This window comes from Alexandromys fortis, unplaced genomic scaffold (genome assembly GCF_014885135.2).
Source record: "Alexandromys fortis isolate MF-2015 unplaced genomic scaffold, M_Fortis_MF-2015_v1.1 scaffold_23, whole genome shotgun sequence".
NCBI lineage: Eukaryota > Metazoa > Chordata > Mammalia > Rodentia > Cricetidae > Alexandromys > Alexandromys fortis.
Window position 1 is genome coordinate 12,474,270 of NW_026067907.1, and position 15,911 is coordinate 12,490,180.

Consider the following 15,911-nt stretch of genomic DNA (forward strand, 5'->3'; position numbering starts at 1 on the left):
TATTAATTTAGCCCATTTGTAATCATCTGTGTAGCACCGCTAGGTGCGCTTACCGGGAAGATTCTAGCCTATGTCCATCCTGGGTCGGAGCTTCATCGCGTGTGTCTGCTTCTGAGAGCAGAGCATGGCGTCTCTGAGCTCACTTCCTCTTCCTCCCAGCATTCTGTTCTGTTTACTCCTCCCACGTATGTTTTAATCTATCAGGGCCAAGCACTTTCTTTATTGCTTAACCAATGAAATCAACAGATTGATATGACACTCCCACATCACTTTGCTGTTCTTGTTACTTCGACATACATGGTTACTTACTTTTTTCCTTTGTAATTCATTTGTGTTGTTTGTGTATCTATGTTGTATTATTTTCTTTCAGTTTTAATATGACTGTTTGCTCTAGAACATCAGTTATTAAAAAAGGCCAGTGTGGCCTAGCTATGAAGGAGCTCGGAATTGGTGGGGGCCAGTTCAGTGGTTTTCTTTCTGATACAAGATTCCTGTACTCAGAAGATCAGGAAAGACAAGAATTGTGAGCTGCCCATAACAATATGGTGTTGAAATAGGAGCGGCAGGGCTGCGTCCCCGGCACCCGGCCGCCTGCATTGCTAGCTTATGCCCAGAAATAATTACACAGAAACTGTATTTTTTCAAACACTGTCTGGTCCGGCTAGGTCCAGTTTCTTATTGGCTAGCTCTTACATATTGTTCTAACCCATTTCTAATATTCTGTGTAGCCCATGAGCTGGCTTACCAGAGAGGATCTTAACCTGCGTCTGTCTGGAGTGGGAGCATCATGGCGACTCTTCCTCTAACCTTCTTTCTCCCAGAATTCTCTTCTGTATACTCCGCCTACCTAATTTTCTATCCAATAAAATGGGCCAAGGCAGTTTCTTTATTAGTAAGAAATCATTCCCACATCATTTCCCCTTTTTCCGTTTAAACAAAAAAGAAAGGCTTTAACTTTAGCATAGTAAAATTACATATAACAAAACAGTTATCAAGTAAGAATTACAGTTACAATATTTATATCTATTTTATCTCTTATCATAACTAAGGAAAACTATAACTATTTATTCTTCAACTCCATCAAAGACTCCAGAAGGATATAATATTATCTAAGTAAACAAGAAATAAGAAAACTCTAGAAATGACAGAGACATCTCGCTGCCTGGACAGTCACCCAAAGTTCCTCTGTACCGTTGGGGCATCCATCTTCGGCCTACAGGCCCATGGTATCCAGATACATTTCCATGAAGCAGGAAATTTTAAAGACAGTTCAGTCACTTTCTGCTGTGTTCTGTAGAATGTCTTGTAGACTCTTTCATGAATCAGGAACCCCGAAAGACCATCTCACCTTTAGGCAAGTTCAGCAGTCCTCTCTCTGAGGGTTCTCTGTGTCCAGTTTATGCAACAGTCCAGGCAAGAGCAGTTTCTTGCCCAAATGACTATCCAACTCCATAAGGATCCTCTTCGATGCCCATCTTCCTCTTGAAGTAGCTGGTGCTGCCAGGAGCAGACGTGTCTCCTTGTCATGAAAAGTCCTAAGTTATTAAAATATTTTAAATGCCATATTCTGCAGTCTTTGAAAGATATGAAGAATGCCTATCTAATTGAAATATATCTCTATATATCTAGAAAATCTAACTAACATGACTACAAGCTTAACTATTAGCAATGATTATCCATTAACAACCTATATTTCCTAATTATACATTACATTTTAAGTGAACTACATAATCACAATACCTTAATCAAGTTCAAAAATACATATACATATAACAAAATTGACCTTAAAATCCATACCAATGCAAATTATTCATATCTATATCATATCCCCCTTTAAATGTAAAAGAACATTTATAAACAATATTTGGGAACATGGGCGTAGTTTTTTCTCTCCAAACTGCTTCCTGCTGAATGGGGGCACTGTTAATCAGATCATTTAGGGTGTAACCTGTGTGTCAGGTTCATCTCGGTTGGCAGTTGAGTGAAGTAATTTTTTGAGGGTGTTCACAGCAACCTTTCAGGAGGGCGTGGTCTATCATACCATACCGGGATAGATGCAATCCATAGGGTCACATCCTCTGTGGAAACAAAAGAAGACCCTCTCCAAAGCATCATATCCTTAGATCCAAATTTTGAAGTCAAGATACCTTTAGAACATATGTGCAGGTTCAGCTTAGCAGCCCATATAATAAAATGTCTCTTTGTACTTAGCTCCTTCACAGTCAAAAATTTTAAAGAAAACACAATGTACATAATCCAGACTCTCTGTGAATTTTTCATTTTTACGTGGCTTATTTTTCTTTATTTCTCTTAATCTATAACTATCTGTACTTCTGTACTCTGTCTCTTTAAAGACTTTACCCTTTTTCTTTTTAAGACATTAACTTTATTCTTTATATTCTCTTTTTTTCCCCAAGCCTACGTACATTCATCCAACGGTGTCTGAATCTGTTTTACTGTGAATCTGTATTTTTTTTTTTATTATCCAGGAGCATTTCTTAAAATGTTAAGCATTTCTTAAAAACTTAAGTTGCACCATGTATAGGTAATACGGTACTGCCTGTGTCCTGCCCAGTCTAAACCTTAACTGCACGGTTTTAAGGTAATTACGGTAGTTCCTGCCTGAGATCAGCACAGTTCAGCAAGGAGCAGCCGCTCCTGCCTCAGAGTCATTTGGTGCTTTTGAGCTGAGCACAGTTACAGGCAAACAGCAGTTTACATTGGAGCCGCAATCAGCAATTTAATTTTGAGACTGAGTGTGCAGCACAGAAACTCTTTTTATCCAAGTTACAGCCAAATCTGACACGCAGAGCACTGCGCAGTCTGAAAACGCGTCTCTGTATGGCAGCAGGAATCCGCCATGCTCTTCCGCCTGCCTAAGCCTGATTCCGCCATCTGCCCAGGTGTAGGCAGGGAACGCTGAGCCATCGGCAGGTCTCAGAGCAATCTCCTCCGATCCCAAGTGGGAACAGAAACATCCAGTCCCATAAAAGCCTTGAAATGCTTTAAAGCCAGAGTTCACGCTGGCAGCATAGCACCAGGAAGCCGCGCTTTAAAATGACGCAGCTTTTTTTCTCTGCTGCTGTTGCTGAATCAGGAATCTCTCTACAGCATGTCACCAACAAAACAGCAAAAATCTGTGTTAAACTCTGTTTCCCTTATTTTTAAGCCTTCTCAGGTTTTTAAGTGGATTTAGCCCCACGTTGGGCGCCATATGTTGAAATAGGAGCGGCAGGGCTGCGTCCCCGGCACCCGGCCGCCCGCATGGCTAGCTTATACCCAGAAATAATTACACGGAAACTGTATTCTTTCAAACACTGCCTGGCCCGGCTAGGTCCAGTTTCTTATTGGCTAGCTCTTACATATTGTTCTAACCCATTTCTAATATTCTGTGTAGCCCATGAGCTGGCTTACCAGAGAGGATCTTAACCTGCGTCTGTCTGGAGTGGGAGCATCATGGCGACTCTTCCTCTAACCTTCTTTCTCCCAGAATTCTCTTCTGTATACTCCGCCTACCTAATTTTCTATCCAATAAAATGGGCCAAGGCAGTTTCTTTATTAGTAAGAAATCATTCCCACATCAATATGGGGTAGTAAACATTCCAGGAGGAGAGGAATCCACGTCCAGGAAAAGCCTATAAAGCTTTGGTTTTGTTATTGAGGCATGTTGCTGGCTTTAAACTTCTTTTCCCTTCAATATCCGAAGTGTTGACATTAATCAAGCTAATCAGTGTTGGGCTTCTGTGATTTGATGTCTCCTTTAAATCCAGAGTTTCTGAGAATTATTATAGATGGAAATATTCCAGGGCGAAGGGAAAGCCATTTTGCAAAGCCCATATTAGGCAAATATCTTTGACATGCTCCAGTCTCATCTTACCTTTGATATGTGAGTGATATGGTTAACTAATAAAGAAACTGCTTGGCCCTCTGATAGGGTAGAATTTAGATAGGCGGAGTAAAGAGAACAGAATGCTGGGAGAAAGAAGCTGAGTCAGTGAGTCGCCATGATTCTCCCACTCCAGACAGACGCAGGTTAAGATCTTCCCTGGTAAGCCACCTCGTGGGCTACACAGATTATTAAAAATGGGTTAGATCAATATGTAAGAGCTAACCAATAAGAGGCTGGAACTAATGGGCCAAGCAGTGTTTAAAAGAATACAGTTTCCGTGTAATTATTTTGGGTAAAGCTAGCCAGGTGGCGGAAGCGGGCCCGCCGTTCATATTTCAACATACCTTCACCCAGATGTTATAGATTTGTTAATATTTCAGAAATAGAAAATTAGATCAGTAGAATATTACTTTGTGTACTCTAAAGCTAAACTTGGTTCTAGAGACCTTAGCTATTTATGGTGTCTTTTTGTTTGTAAGAGTTCAGACTACATCACAGCTGAGAGACTTTAAGATTTAATAGTCTGTGTACATACCAGAGTCCTCCAAACTTTTGAACCTCTCACAGCTAACATCTGATTCCATGGCTTAAGATTTGAGTAAATGACAGAAAGTTACTTGGGCAGTCACGAAACAAACTATGCAGGCTTGCACTCGCTTTCTTAAGGAAACCTTGTTCGGTGTGTTTGCAGCCTATACTGAATGTGGTGGCTGTGGGAGAAGTCTTGGATTGTATATTAGTTCTCGTGTTCTGTGAGGTACACTTGTCATGTGCCAACTCTACAGATGGGGTACAGTGGGCGAGAGGGCATGGACTGGACTGGCAGTGCTGCTTTCCTTTCCTCCACCCCTACCCGGCACAGGAAGGGAGGCTGTGGCAGTTGGGCTCCACGTTTTCTTGAAAGGACACGGATTTGGACGGGTACAAATGCAGGGGTAATCTGGAGGAGTTGGGATGTGGTGTGAATATGATCAAAACATACATGAAATTCTCTAAGAACAAATTAAAAAAAGAAGGAAACAAATTTTTCCTTTCTGTCTTTGACCCCAGTTCTCCCAAAGGGAGTAAGCATTTCAGTAGCATTTTTTTACTGTGGTGCACACTGGACACTGGAGATTCAGACTGTGGCTCAGGAGGGTCGCACAGTTAGAGCATTGCTGTGCCCACCACTGTATTTTGCTGTGAACTTAAGTGTGCATGGTACTACTGCTCTACAAAGGTTCTAGATTGAAGTAATGGCTTATGTCGTCTTACTCTGTCTTCTCAATACAATTCCGTCCTCGGAATCACTAAGGAAGATCAAGGATCGTGTGCTGGGGGAAAAGTATAATTAGAAAGTGTTGGAATTAATGACATATAATGTTCATATAACATTTTATGTGAACAGAAGCTGACTGGTGTCTGTCTAGTGTATTAAGGTTTATAATGTTAGTTGGAGACTCTTTGGGAAGAAGTCCTGAGAAGTAAAACTATACTATCCTTAGTAAAGTAACTTGTTTGTTTCAAATGTAAGATCATTAGACTTTAAAAATAGAGCTCTGTACCTCCTCTTCTCACAGATGGCTCTGACTCCAGAGACAAGCCAAAGTTATACCGCCTTCAATTAAGTGTGACCGAAGTTGGGACAGAGAAGTTTGATGACAATTCTATCCAGGTACTTGATCTTATTTGCTGCCTAAGCCTTTTACTGTTGTTCCTCCTATCAGTTATTAATAAGCACAAGTGAAGAAACCAGCCACATATGAATGAAGAAAAGAATAGACCTTGTGTTTACCCATAAGTCATTCAGTCTTCTGTGAGTCACTTTTCATGTGTTTGCATTCAGAATGCACCTACAGAAACGTGCTAATGTTGACATTCCAGTCTGACTGTTCACTTCTGTTTAGAAAGCAGAGGTGCTGATAACAGTTGATAGGTCTGTTGTAGGAGTACTGTGCCCAGCTCTCAGTCATTACTACCTGAGCATCTTAAGAACAAAGGTGATTTGGCCAAGCCCAATGTCAAATTCTGACATTCCTTTTTTAAGTTCTTAAGAAAACAAAAGTCCAGTGCTTGTTAGACTATGTTTATCATGGCTGAACTTGAATTTTTTAAACACTGTGTATTTGATGATGGAACTGTCTTTTCCTTCTCTTTTCAGTTGTTTGGTCCAGGAATTCAGCCCCATCACTGTGATCTCACAAACATGGATGGAGTGGTCACTGTGACTCCCAGAAGTATGGATGCAGAGACCTACGTGGATGGCCAGCGCATCTCAGAGACTACCATGCTGCAGAGTGGCATGAAAGTGCAGTTTGGCACCTCACACGTGTTTAAGTTTGTGGACCCCATCCAGGACCACGTTCTTTCGAAGAGATCTGTGGATGGAGGCCTGATGGTCAAGGGCCCAAGACATAAACCTGGGTGAATGTGATAGCTCAGCTTAAGGATTTTAGAGTGTTTTGGCTATAAAGTAATTTTAGCTATATGCAAATATCTTTATTTTCCGTTTTTATTATATTTTTTATTTTCTCTGTGCATGTGTGAGTGCATTTGTGTGTGCCTGCTTTTTCTGGCGTGAGAGGATATCTCACAGACATGTACTTCTCCTACCTGTGGGTCCTGTGGTCTAATTCAGGTTGTCAGGCACCTTACTCCCATTTCCCCACCCTTTTATTTCCACTTTTCAAAGGTCAAAATGGAGGGTGTGGAATGTGTGGCTCAGTGCTAAAGAGCAGGTGCTGTTCTGGCAGAGGACCCAGTGTGGTTCCCAGCACTGAGTCAGGCACTGTCTATGATGCCAGCTCGGGGCTTCTGATGGAGATACTACAAACACATGTTGTACATACATACATGCAGGCAAAATATCCATGTAAAATAAAAATGAAGCTTAACTTTATGGATTGGAAGTTTATTGAAAATTTGGATTGGATTTGGACTTAATCTTGAAATTGGAAGTTTTGACTGGTTTTAAAGATTCTTACTTTTAAAGCTGATCTGTTCTTTGGGTCATCACCATATGTAACCAGTAGTATTTAAAACAGCCCTAGTAACACAAGGGGGATCTGTTTAAGAATTCAGAACATTTTAGCCCCACCTAGTGTTTTCATGAGGTCTTGCAATGTAGTATGTTCAACTTTTATTATTATTATTATTTTGGTGAAGAGTAACTTTTCTTTTGGTTATAAGTTTGGAAACATATACTGTTAAGTTGCTTTGTTACCCATTTTATAGGTTAACAAAGTATTGATCATAGAGAAGTAGCCACCATAACTCTTATGTTATTTACAAAAAACTTCTAAGTCTACAGCAGTGTAAACATAAGAATATAAACATAAATCACCCTATAAACTGGTGTGTTGGTGGGCTCTACTACTGCCCCTTTGTTTTTCATGTAACCCTAACTGGCCTGGAACTGGCCTCAAACTCACAGAGACTCGCCCACTTAACCTCCCTTGGTTACTGTCACAGATCTGACACTTTGGACCAGATGCTGTGGCTCAGAGTTAACATTTTTTTCTCCAGTGTGAGCACATATTGGCATGTGCTCATTTAGGCAAAAAGATGCTTGAAGTTTCATGTGGTTTGTGTGAAGGGTTTCTAGTTTCTCACCTTGAGTTGCAGGATTTTTGTTGTTGTTGTTGTTTTGTTTTTAATTTATGTACTTGGGCATACATAATACATGTGTGCAGGAATGTAGCCCAAGTCCAAGGTGACTTTGTACTGATTTAGATGCCATCATATTATGACCTTTAGCTGTAAGAATCATACCTTCCTCACTACAATAATGACATGCAGGTGCTTGGTGCATCAAGACTATAGTCTGTAAATAATTCACAAACCAGTGTATCATCACACATCTCTGAAATACCCAAACTGATGTCTTGAAGACAGTTACATGCAGAAAGCTAATGATTATTTTGGCCTTTAGTAAAAAAACTTCTTAGAAGTTACTATTCAGAACATGGTATTGCTTTATGTTGCAAGATATTTTATTTTCTTAGAGAATTATATAGAGGAATTTCTAATAGAAAGGTTGTTTGAATTTCAGCTTTGCTTGCTTGTTTTAGTCTATTAATCAAGCTTTGAAATTAAACCATGTAGTTCTCAGATGTTAGGACAATCCATAAGTAGCCATTGACCTACAGACACCTTTAGTCTTCTTTTCCTCTTAGATTGGGACCAGTGTATTGTATTTACTTTTTATATATAAAGAGATAGTTCCAGGACAGTCTCCAAAACTATAGAGAAACTTTATCTTGAAAAAAACATTATATATATTTAGTTTAAGAAATATATATGTGTGTGTGTGTGTGTGTGTGTGTGTGTGTGTGTGTGTGTATATATATATATATATATTTGCCTCAGCTTGGTTTCTATTGAAAATACGATTTTTTTGTTTTATTTTAAGGTTTTTATTATTTTCTTTATGTGTATAAGTGTTTTGCCTCCATGTATGTCTGTACCTGGTGCCCAGAGAAGCCAGAAAAGAGTGTTAGATCCCCTAAAATTGGAGTTGCAGATGGTTGTGAGCTGTTTGGTTGCTGGTAATTGATCTCAGGCTCTCTGCAGGAGCAGCAAGTACTCTTAACCATAGAGCTACCTCTACAGCCCCAGTTTTTTGTTTTTAACATGTGGTTTTAAAAACAGTACTTACTCTGGGAGTGTTTGGTATACTTCCTAGTAAGGAAAGATCGCATATTTACTGTCACTTTGTTTTAAAGTCTATATTCCAAAATAAGTTTATTAATGGTCTTTGAACATTGGAATACTTATCTCTCTTGCTGTGTTAAGAGTACTACCTTGTTGGTTGAAATTTAATTTTTATATATATTTTTTTCATTCAATAGAGCTGTTCAGGAGACAACCTTTGATTTGGGAGGAGATATTCACAGTGGGACAGCATTGCCAGCAAGCAGGGTAGGTGATTATGGATTCGTGACCTGATCTTCTTGAGGGTTGGATGTTATAGAACACCCAAGAACAGAAGCTCCTTTGTAAAGACTTGACTTCACAGTAGCTTCTCTGCTGTATCTGCTCACTCAGTGGTACATAAATGAAAGGTAGCTAGCTGTCCCCTTTTCCTGATGTCGGAATACAGTGCCTTCTCTTTCCAGTGGGGTAAGTATGGTGCCTATGCTGCTGCTGTGTGTAACTAACCTCTTGGGCCAGATTATGCCGAGGATAATGTGCCCTTGCTCCTTCCTTTACTACCCTTGAGACGATACTGGATCTTCATTGGTTACTCACTTCTGTAAGTCACTCTTCATTCCTGCATATACAAGTCATTTCTCTCTTCCTCTTGATGATCTGTTCCTGGATTAAAGTCACTGTAAAACTTGGTGAGTTGAAACAGCAGCCTTTTCATTTATTGATAATTGTACGAACTGGTTTGAGTCTACTAGGGCAGCTGGTTTACTGGTCTTGCTACTGGTCCTTCATGTGACTGCAGTCATTTTTTTCTGACTTTTATTGGTTGAAGCAAGTCAGAGCCAGATTTAAGGGGAAGACGTCTTCTTGAGATGTGGTATATTGGAGACCATGATTCAACTAAGCCGGGAACATTGTCATACATATCAAAATATGACATAGGTTCTACTAATTCAGTTTGCTGATTTCCTCCAGTCTCTGTCCCCATTGTGCTACTACACAGTTCTTTGCATAATTTCTTGAAAGAATCGTCTGAGGTGACTGTTCATATATTCTAAGGTTTGTTGCTTATACCAGGTTCCTGCCCTCTACTGTGTTTTCTGTGTTCTCATTAAAGTAGTGTCTACTTATAACCACTCTTTGATACGTACTCTTCTGCTTCCAGGGTTGCTGTGTCTTTACCCCTGGGTCATGGCTTGGTGGCTCTTTCTCTGTTATTAGCTTCTGATAGTTAGCTAAGCTGTCAGATCCAGGGCCCTGCCTCTTCTATGTATCATGTTCCCTTGGTGACCTTGCCATGTTGCCTAAGATTACACCATTTGATGGTCACTATCCCCTAAGTGTACCCTTGACCCTGGTCTCCCCAAACTGAAATCTTCAGAGATTGGTTGGTTGGCTTTCTATTACGTTTCTGATAGGTATTTCAAATTTAACATAGCTTATTAAGCATCTTTTGTTTTTTCTTAAACTTATTTCTCATTTTTTTTTCATTTTAGTAAGTTATATCACCAACCATGGCTTTGCCCAGCTGAAGTCTGTCTCAAGTTGCCTTTGCTTTCTTTCCTTTGCACAACTCCTGTATGAGGGCTGTCATATCCTGTTTCTCTGGCTATGATGCATCCACATGCCTCTGTGTAACTTACTTATTAGTGCTCAGTACTCACGTAAAGGACAGTGCAGTTTTGTGAGCAGCAGTTCCTCTCGGTATTACTGGGCAGTCCTTGCTGGCTATCATTGCTCTTGAATTTTAGAGACATGCACTTGGTTCTGTTGGAGCCCTGCTGTCAGTCTGGTACCTTTCCAACCCACACAGCCTTCACCCTGTCTTCACAGCTCCTGATACTATGATTTCTCTCCTTTCATGGGTATTACGAGAAGTATCTTCCCCTCCCCCTTCACACTCTGTTCTTATGTGTGCCCTCTTCTCTCATCTGAGTCTCTTATTCTTTGTTTTTACATGGTCCTTTCTTGTCTTAGCCCATCCTCCTCATGAGGTCATTCTTGAGCAGCGTCCAGTCATACTACTACATGTAAGACTTTTGTGTAACTATTTTTACTACCTGGTATCTCTGCTTACTAACTGATTATGTGACCTGTGAACTCTGGACACAGGGATCCTGTTTTATGAATTATTGTTGTACCTCTAATGCTTTGATTAGTGCCATTCAGCAACAGAACTTGGCACACACAAGTGAATAAATACTTGAGAGGCCAAGAAGACCTTCTCTTGTAAGAATGTATATTCAACATAGAGGGAAAATGAAAGTCCATTGCCCAGAGTATATAGGTGACTCTTGCTAACATTGCGGACCCTTTCCAGAGTACTTAGGTCATAGGGAGGCAGGTGTGCTGGTGTCTTTGTGTTCACTTACGTGTTTCAACTGAACTATTAGACTTTTGTCTGTCTGCATACCTTTCTGTACTGTTAATTGTGAGCGTTTTTTTTTCTTAAGTCACTTAAAAATAATTCTTTAGTATACAAGCATATAAACATATCCTAATTTATTTTTCCATTGCCATTACTGGTCATTTATAAGTTTGTTTTTTTTTTTTTTTTAAGTTTTAAAGCCTAAAAATAGTGCCATCTGCTGGCCAGTTTTATTTTTGTGAATGTAACTTGGGGAAGTAAAATGACTTTTCTTTCAAAATCATTTTGTCTTTGTATTTTGTTGCTAAAGTCTATTCCTTGCTATTTGAAGAAAAAAAAAGCCGTTTTTCATGTTCTTTTATTCACTGCTGTGATCCTTTGGCCCAGTGTCCTACGTGTTTCTGAACTATCTGTTCTGTGTCCTCACCTTCCCTGCATAGCACCGCCACATCTGATTTCTGCCTGCAGTGCCAAGTGTGAAGCTTGCCTGGCTGGTGTGTGAGGTATTCTAAAACACTGTGGCTTCCTTTGGAACAGAGCACGACTAGACTGGACAGTGACAGGATGTCCTCTGCCTCCAGCACCGCTGAGCGAGGGATGGTGAAACCAATGATCCGATTGGACCAGGAGCAGGATTATCGCCGAAGAGAAAGCAGGTAACTCACTGTGACTGTGTGAGAGAAGTGAGCACCCCTAGAAGGCTTTGGGGTAAAGATTGCCGGATTTATAGATTTAGCCAACAGCTTTAGAAAGTTTGCTAGGCTTTTATGAGTATTTTTATATTACTGAATTGAAGAAGAATAAAATGAATGTTTAGTAATTGCATTTCTTCCTTTCCACAGAGTAGCCTTGCTGATACAGGTACATTGAGTTTCACTTTCTCTTTTAAATTGGCTGCTCTATAGCATATAGAGAAAGGAGTTTTCGTAACATTTTAGTATGTGATCATTTTTATAAAGAAAATTATTGTATCCATCTCTAGAAGAAATTAAAAATATATAAAGACAAAAATAATTTTGGAGAGACATTTCTGTGTCCCAGACTCTCATGTGGTCTGTCTCCCTGCCGAGGCAGAGAGTGAGTTACTTTCCTTTACATGGTTGCCTCATTTCTCATAGCATGGAGCTTCTCTGCTTTCTATTTTCTTTTATGCTTTTTAATATGTTACCTTTTTCATAAATCAGGATTCTCTTAAGTATGTAGCAGACTGTGTCCCACATGCTCACTGTTACGTGACACCGTAGGACTTAGAGCCATAGAAGCCACAGATGGGGAGAAGGAAACACGGTATGAACTCTGTATGTTGTTGGCAGGGAGCTGAGAATACTATTGACCTGTTACAGGGTTTTGAAGAAGGCATTCTTTCTGTTCTTGTCAGAGATCCAGAACAGATGGTTAGCAGAAGCAGAGTTCCCTACAGTTAGTCAACGGTCAATTCAGTCGTAGGCCATAAAAAGTCTTGTTACTTTGCCATCCTCCAGCAGTAGGCACTGTGTATCACAGGATTATTAATAAATTTAGTCCAGTAATGAAATATGTACTTATCAGCAAATCTAATACTTTTCTTCTGGGATTTTTGACTATTCATGTAAGTTTTTTTGGGAGGGGCAGTGTGATTATTAGGTGTCATAAAAGATAGTTCTCTCTCTGTGTTTACACTTGTTTTAGGTGGTATAGAGTAATAGATTATGGTATCTGCCATGGTGAAAGGTTGAATCAGTGTTGGTTCTCTTCTTGATTTGCTTGTCCTCGGTGGCCTTGGATCTCAGTATGTGTGTCAGGCATATCTGGAACTGATAGAGATCCTTCTGTCTACCTCCCAAGGGTTGGGATTCAGGGTGTGCTACCACATTTGGCATGAGTTGGTATTATAATGACCACAGTCATGTGGCTATATGTTATGGAGAAATGTGACTATTCACTTAGGTGGGAAGAGGAGAGGCAAACCATGTAAATAAGTAAATATGTTCTGTTGTAACAAAATAGCCACGTGAAGGCTAATTAAGATGATTTCTAATAAAAACATTTTGATAATTTCATGCAAGGCAAGGCTAGTACTAAAAGTTTTATTATTTACTCTAGGGATGTTGTTTGTTGATATTAAGACAGGATGGAAACAGAAAAGCTTTCTTCTAATTCCTTATTCACTTTTCACATTGATAATGCTGAAATTAGTAGTGCTTAATTGGCATAGTGTAAAGTCTTAGTCATTTTAACAAATAGGTTTAAAATTAGAATTTTAAGCAAGTGCAAACATCCTTTTGAGTGATGGGAGTGACTTTTTTTTTAAATAATCACCAACATTTTTTCCCTTTTTTAGCTAATATAAACCCTTTAATAAATTTATTAAAACAATGAAATGAATAACTTATATAGTTTATGCAAACTAATTCTTTTAAAAATTTGAAACTGCCTGCAAGGCAAGGTGGTTATACATTGTTAATTGTGGAGGCAAGCAGGTCTATGTGAGTTTTATGAGTTTGAGGTCAGCCTGATCTACATAGTGGATTCCATGCCGGCCAGGGCTTTATGGTGAGACCATGTCTTAAAAAAAAAAAAAAAAAAAAGTATACTTTTAGTATAAGATCTGTATTGAAATTATCATGCTTTTAAATGATTATTTTCCCAAATTCTTATGGTAAACTCAAATTGTTGAATTACAGACTGGAATGAACATTAAATAATATAATTTAATGGAAAGAATTTTAAAATGATAATAGTTTGTGTTAACTTACATTGTGTTCTGTTTTTCTTTAGAGTGTGTGCGTGCATTTACATATATGTGTGTGTTATAAGGGTGCTGGGATTCAAACTTGATTCTCAGCATTTTTTTTTAACTGTTAAGCAATTTCTCCAGGCCCTTGGTATTCTTTTATTTTTGTTCATCTTTCCATGCTGTGAGAGAATGCGGAGAAGGGAACTGTTTCCAATGGAAGAGAATATTTCAGTTAGCTGGTCTGCAAATACTAGAAACCTGTATCTTCTCACTGTTACCTGAGCTGGGTGGCTTAGATCCTTGTCTTCAACATGCAGTGCTCATTAATAATCCAGACACGTGGGTCTTACCTGCCTTCTGTCCAGTCGTCTGAATGTGTGACTGGGGGAACCGAAGAAGTTCTCTAGCTGCTGCCTATGGGGTAGCACTTCAGAACTCCACGTGGAAACAAGTAGTTGACCTTACTTTAAGGCAGTTTAAGTGATGTCAGTTTTTCTTTTAGAACCCAGGATGCGGTTGGGCCTGAGCTGATCCTGCCTGCCAGCATTGAATTCAGGGAAAGCTGTGAGTCCTTTTAGATCCTGCTACTAGTGAATGAGTTCTTGTTCCACTTTTCTCCAGATGACATTCAGACTTTCTGTTCATTTTTCTTCTTTTCTAAAATCTTTTTACAGCGGAAGATTCTTTTTTGTCCGCCATTATAAACTATACCAATAGCTCTACAGTTCACTTTAAGTTGTCGCCTACATATGTGCTGTACATGGCATGCCGGTATGTATTGTCCAGCCAGCACAGGCCCGACATCAGCCCTGCAGAGCGCACACATAAGGCCATCGCTGTTGTCAACAAGATGGTGAGCATGATGGAAGGGGTCATCCAGGTGAGTGTCCACCCAGCAAGCCTGCTGGGAAATGGTAGCCGTCTTGTTAGTTTCTGTGATATTTCTAAAGTTCTGATTGCAAGTTTGCCTCTATAGCTTAGGAGTCTTTTTAATAAAATAAAATGCATAGCTTTTAAAGTCAAAAGTAAATAAAAACTTCTTAAAACTTTTCTGGAAATTTTAGAATAAATGAAGATAAATTATATGTTGCAGCACAATCATCTTAAAATTAGTCTCTGAGAAAGTGCTGAGGTGATGGTCAGTTTTCTTTGAGTTTTCTCTAAATTACTGAAGTGAATCCACACAGTGTATGTGTGCAGCTCTACCTTGAGAATGTCTCCAGTGCCAAGAGGGTAGCTGTCCTCCCTTCCACAGGCCATGGTGTCTGTTTCAGGCACTTGCTCCCCTCTCATGAACTTGCTGGAGTGTTGGGAGTGTGTAGTTGTGACCTCTAGATGCAGGGCTGCCGGGTTTGAGGGTGACCTTCACTGGGGACGGACTTCTTTCACAGCCCTGCTGCTCACAGTCCATAGTGGATAAAACTGGCACAGCCGTTTTTTTTATATTTAGGTGGTTTGAGGATTTAATTGTAAATGTTATTATAAGTAAGTTTATAGACTTCAAACTTTTTCAAACTTAACCAGTGCCTTTACTCAGCTAAGAAAGTAATAATGCAATGTTACATACTTTGGTTAAATGGTTCGATGATTTAAAAAAAAAAATCCTGGCAGTATAATTTGTGGGAAACTGAGATGGTCTTTTAATACTCTCAGAGTTGTTTTTATTAAAAAGCCAACAGTTTTCCACAAATGTTTCTTTTACGTATGAGTGGCTAGCAACAGTAGGAGTTTGATGGACTTGTCCAAGCTAAAGAACAGATAAAAAAGAAGTCACTTTATCTGGATATTTTGTTATTCTGGTATTATCACTTTATATATAAACAAACAAATGTCCTTTTAAGTTATCATTCATAGTCATTGTCTCTTGCCATGTGTGGACTGTGGTACTTCAACCAGCAAACCTCCTTTTGAGACCTTGTCCTTGCTGTTGTCTGCTAGTGAGGACTTTGCTGTCTAGGAAAGGCTTTCAAACATCAGAATAGGTTCATTGAAAAACACTCTGTTGGTGGAAACAATACGACAGCAAATAATTTCAAGAAGTAATTTAAATTCTATTTTTAAAATTTATTCCCTTTAGTATAGCTATAATATGAATTCTTTGTGTACTTGTAAGATTTTCTGCTTTTTTTTTTTATTTTGATTGTTTTTCTTGGTCTTTTCATTCTCATTCTCATAATTAATTCGGGGGAATGGACTCCTTTACCTTTAAGTAGTAAGTCCACAGTATCATTTTAAAAAAGTGTTTGGAAGTCCTTCCTTTGCATATTTTCCAAATAAATCAGTATGTTCATTTGTGTTTTATTATGACA

General features: G+C 39.2%; 1 protein-coding gene across 17 annotated transcripts in view; it reads left to right on the forward strand.

The window, feature by feature from the left end:
* Positions 1–15,911, forward strand: part of Afdn (afadin, adherens junction formation factor) — a 126,163-nt gene that overhangs the window by 61,229 nt on the left and 49,023 nt on the right. For all 17 annotated transcript variants that reach the window (XM_050135994.1, XM_050135999.1, XM_050136001.1 and 14 more), the window contains exons 9-14: positions 5,449–5,543; positions 6,030–6,292; positions 8,719–8,788; positions 11,424–11,542; positions 14,105–14,166; positions 14,277–14,482. In XM_050135994.1, the coding sequence (XP_049991951.1) occupies positions 5,449–5,543; positions 6,030–6,292; positions 8,719–8,788; positions 11,424–11,542; positions 14,105–14,166; positions 14,277–14,482 (815 nt within the window). The remainder of the gene's footprint in view (positions 1–5,448; positions 5,544–6,029; positions 6,293–8,718; positions 8,789–11,423; positions 11,543–14,104; positions 14,167–14,276; positions 14,483–15,911) is intronic.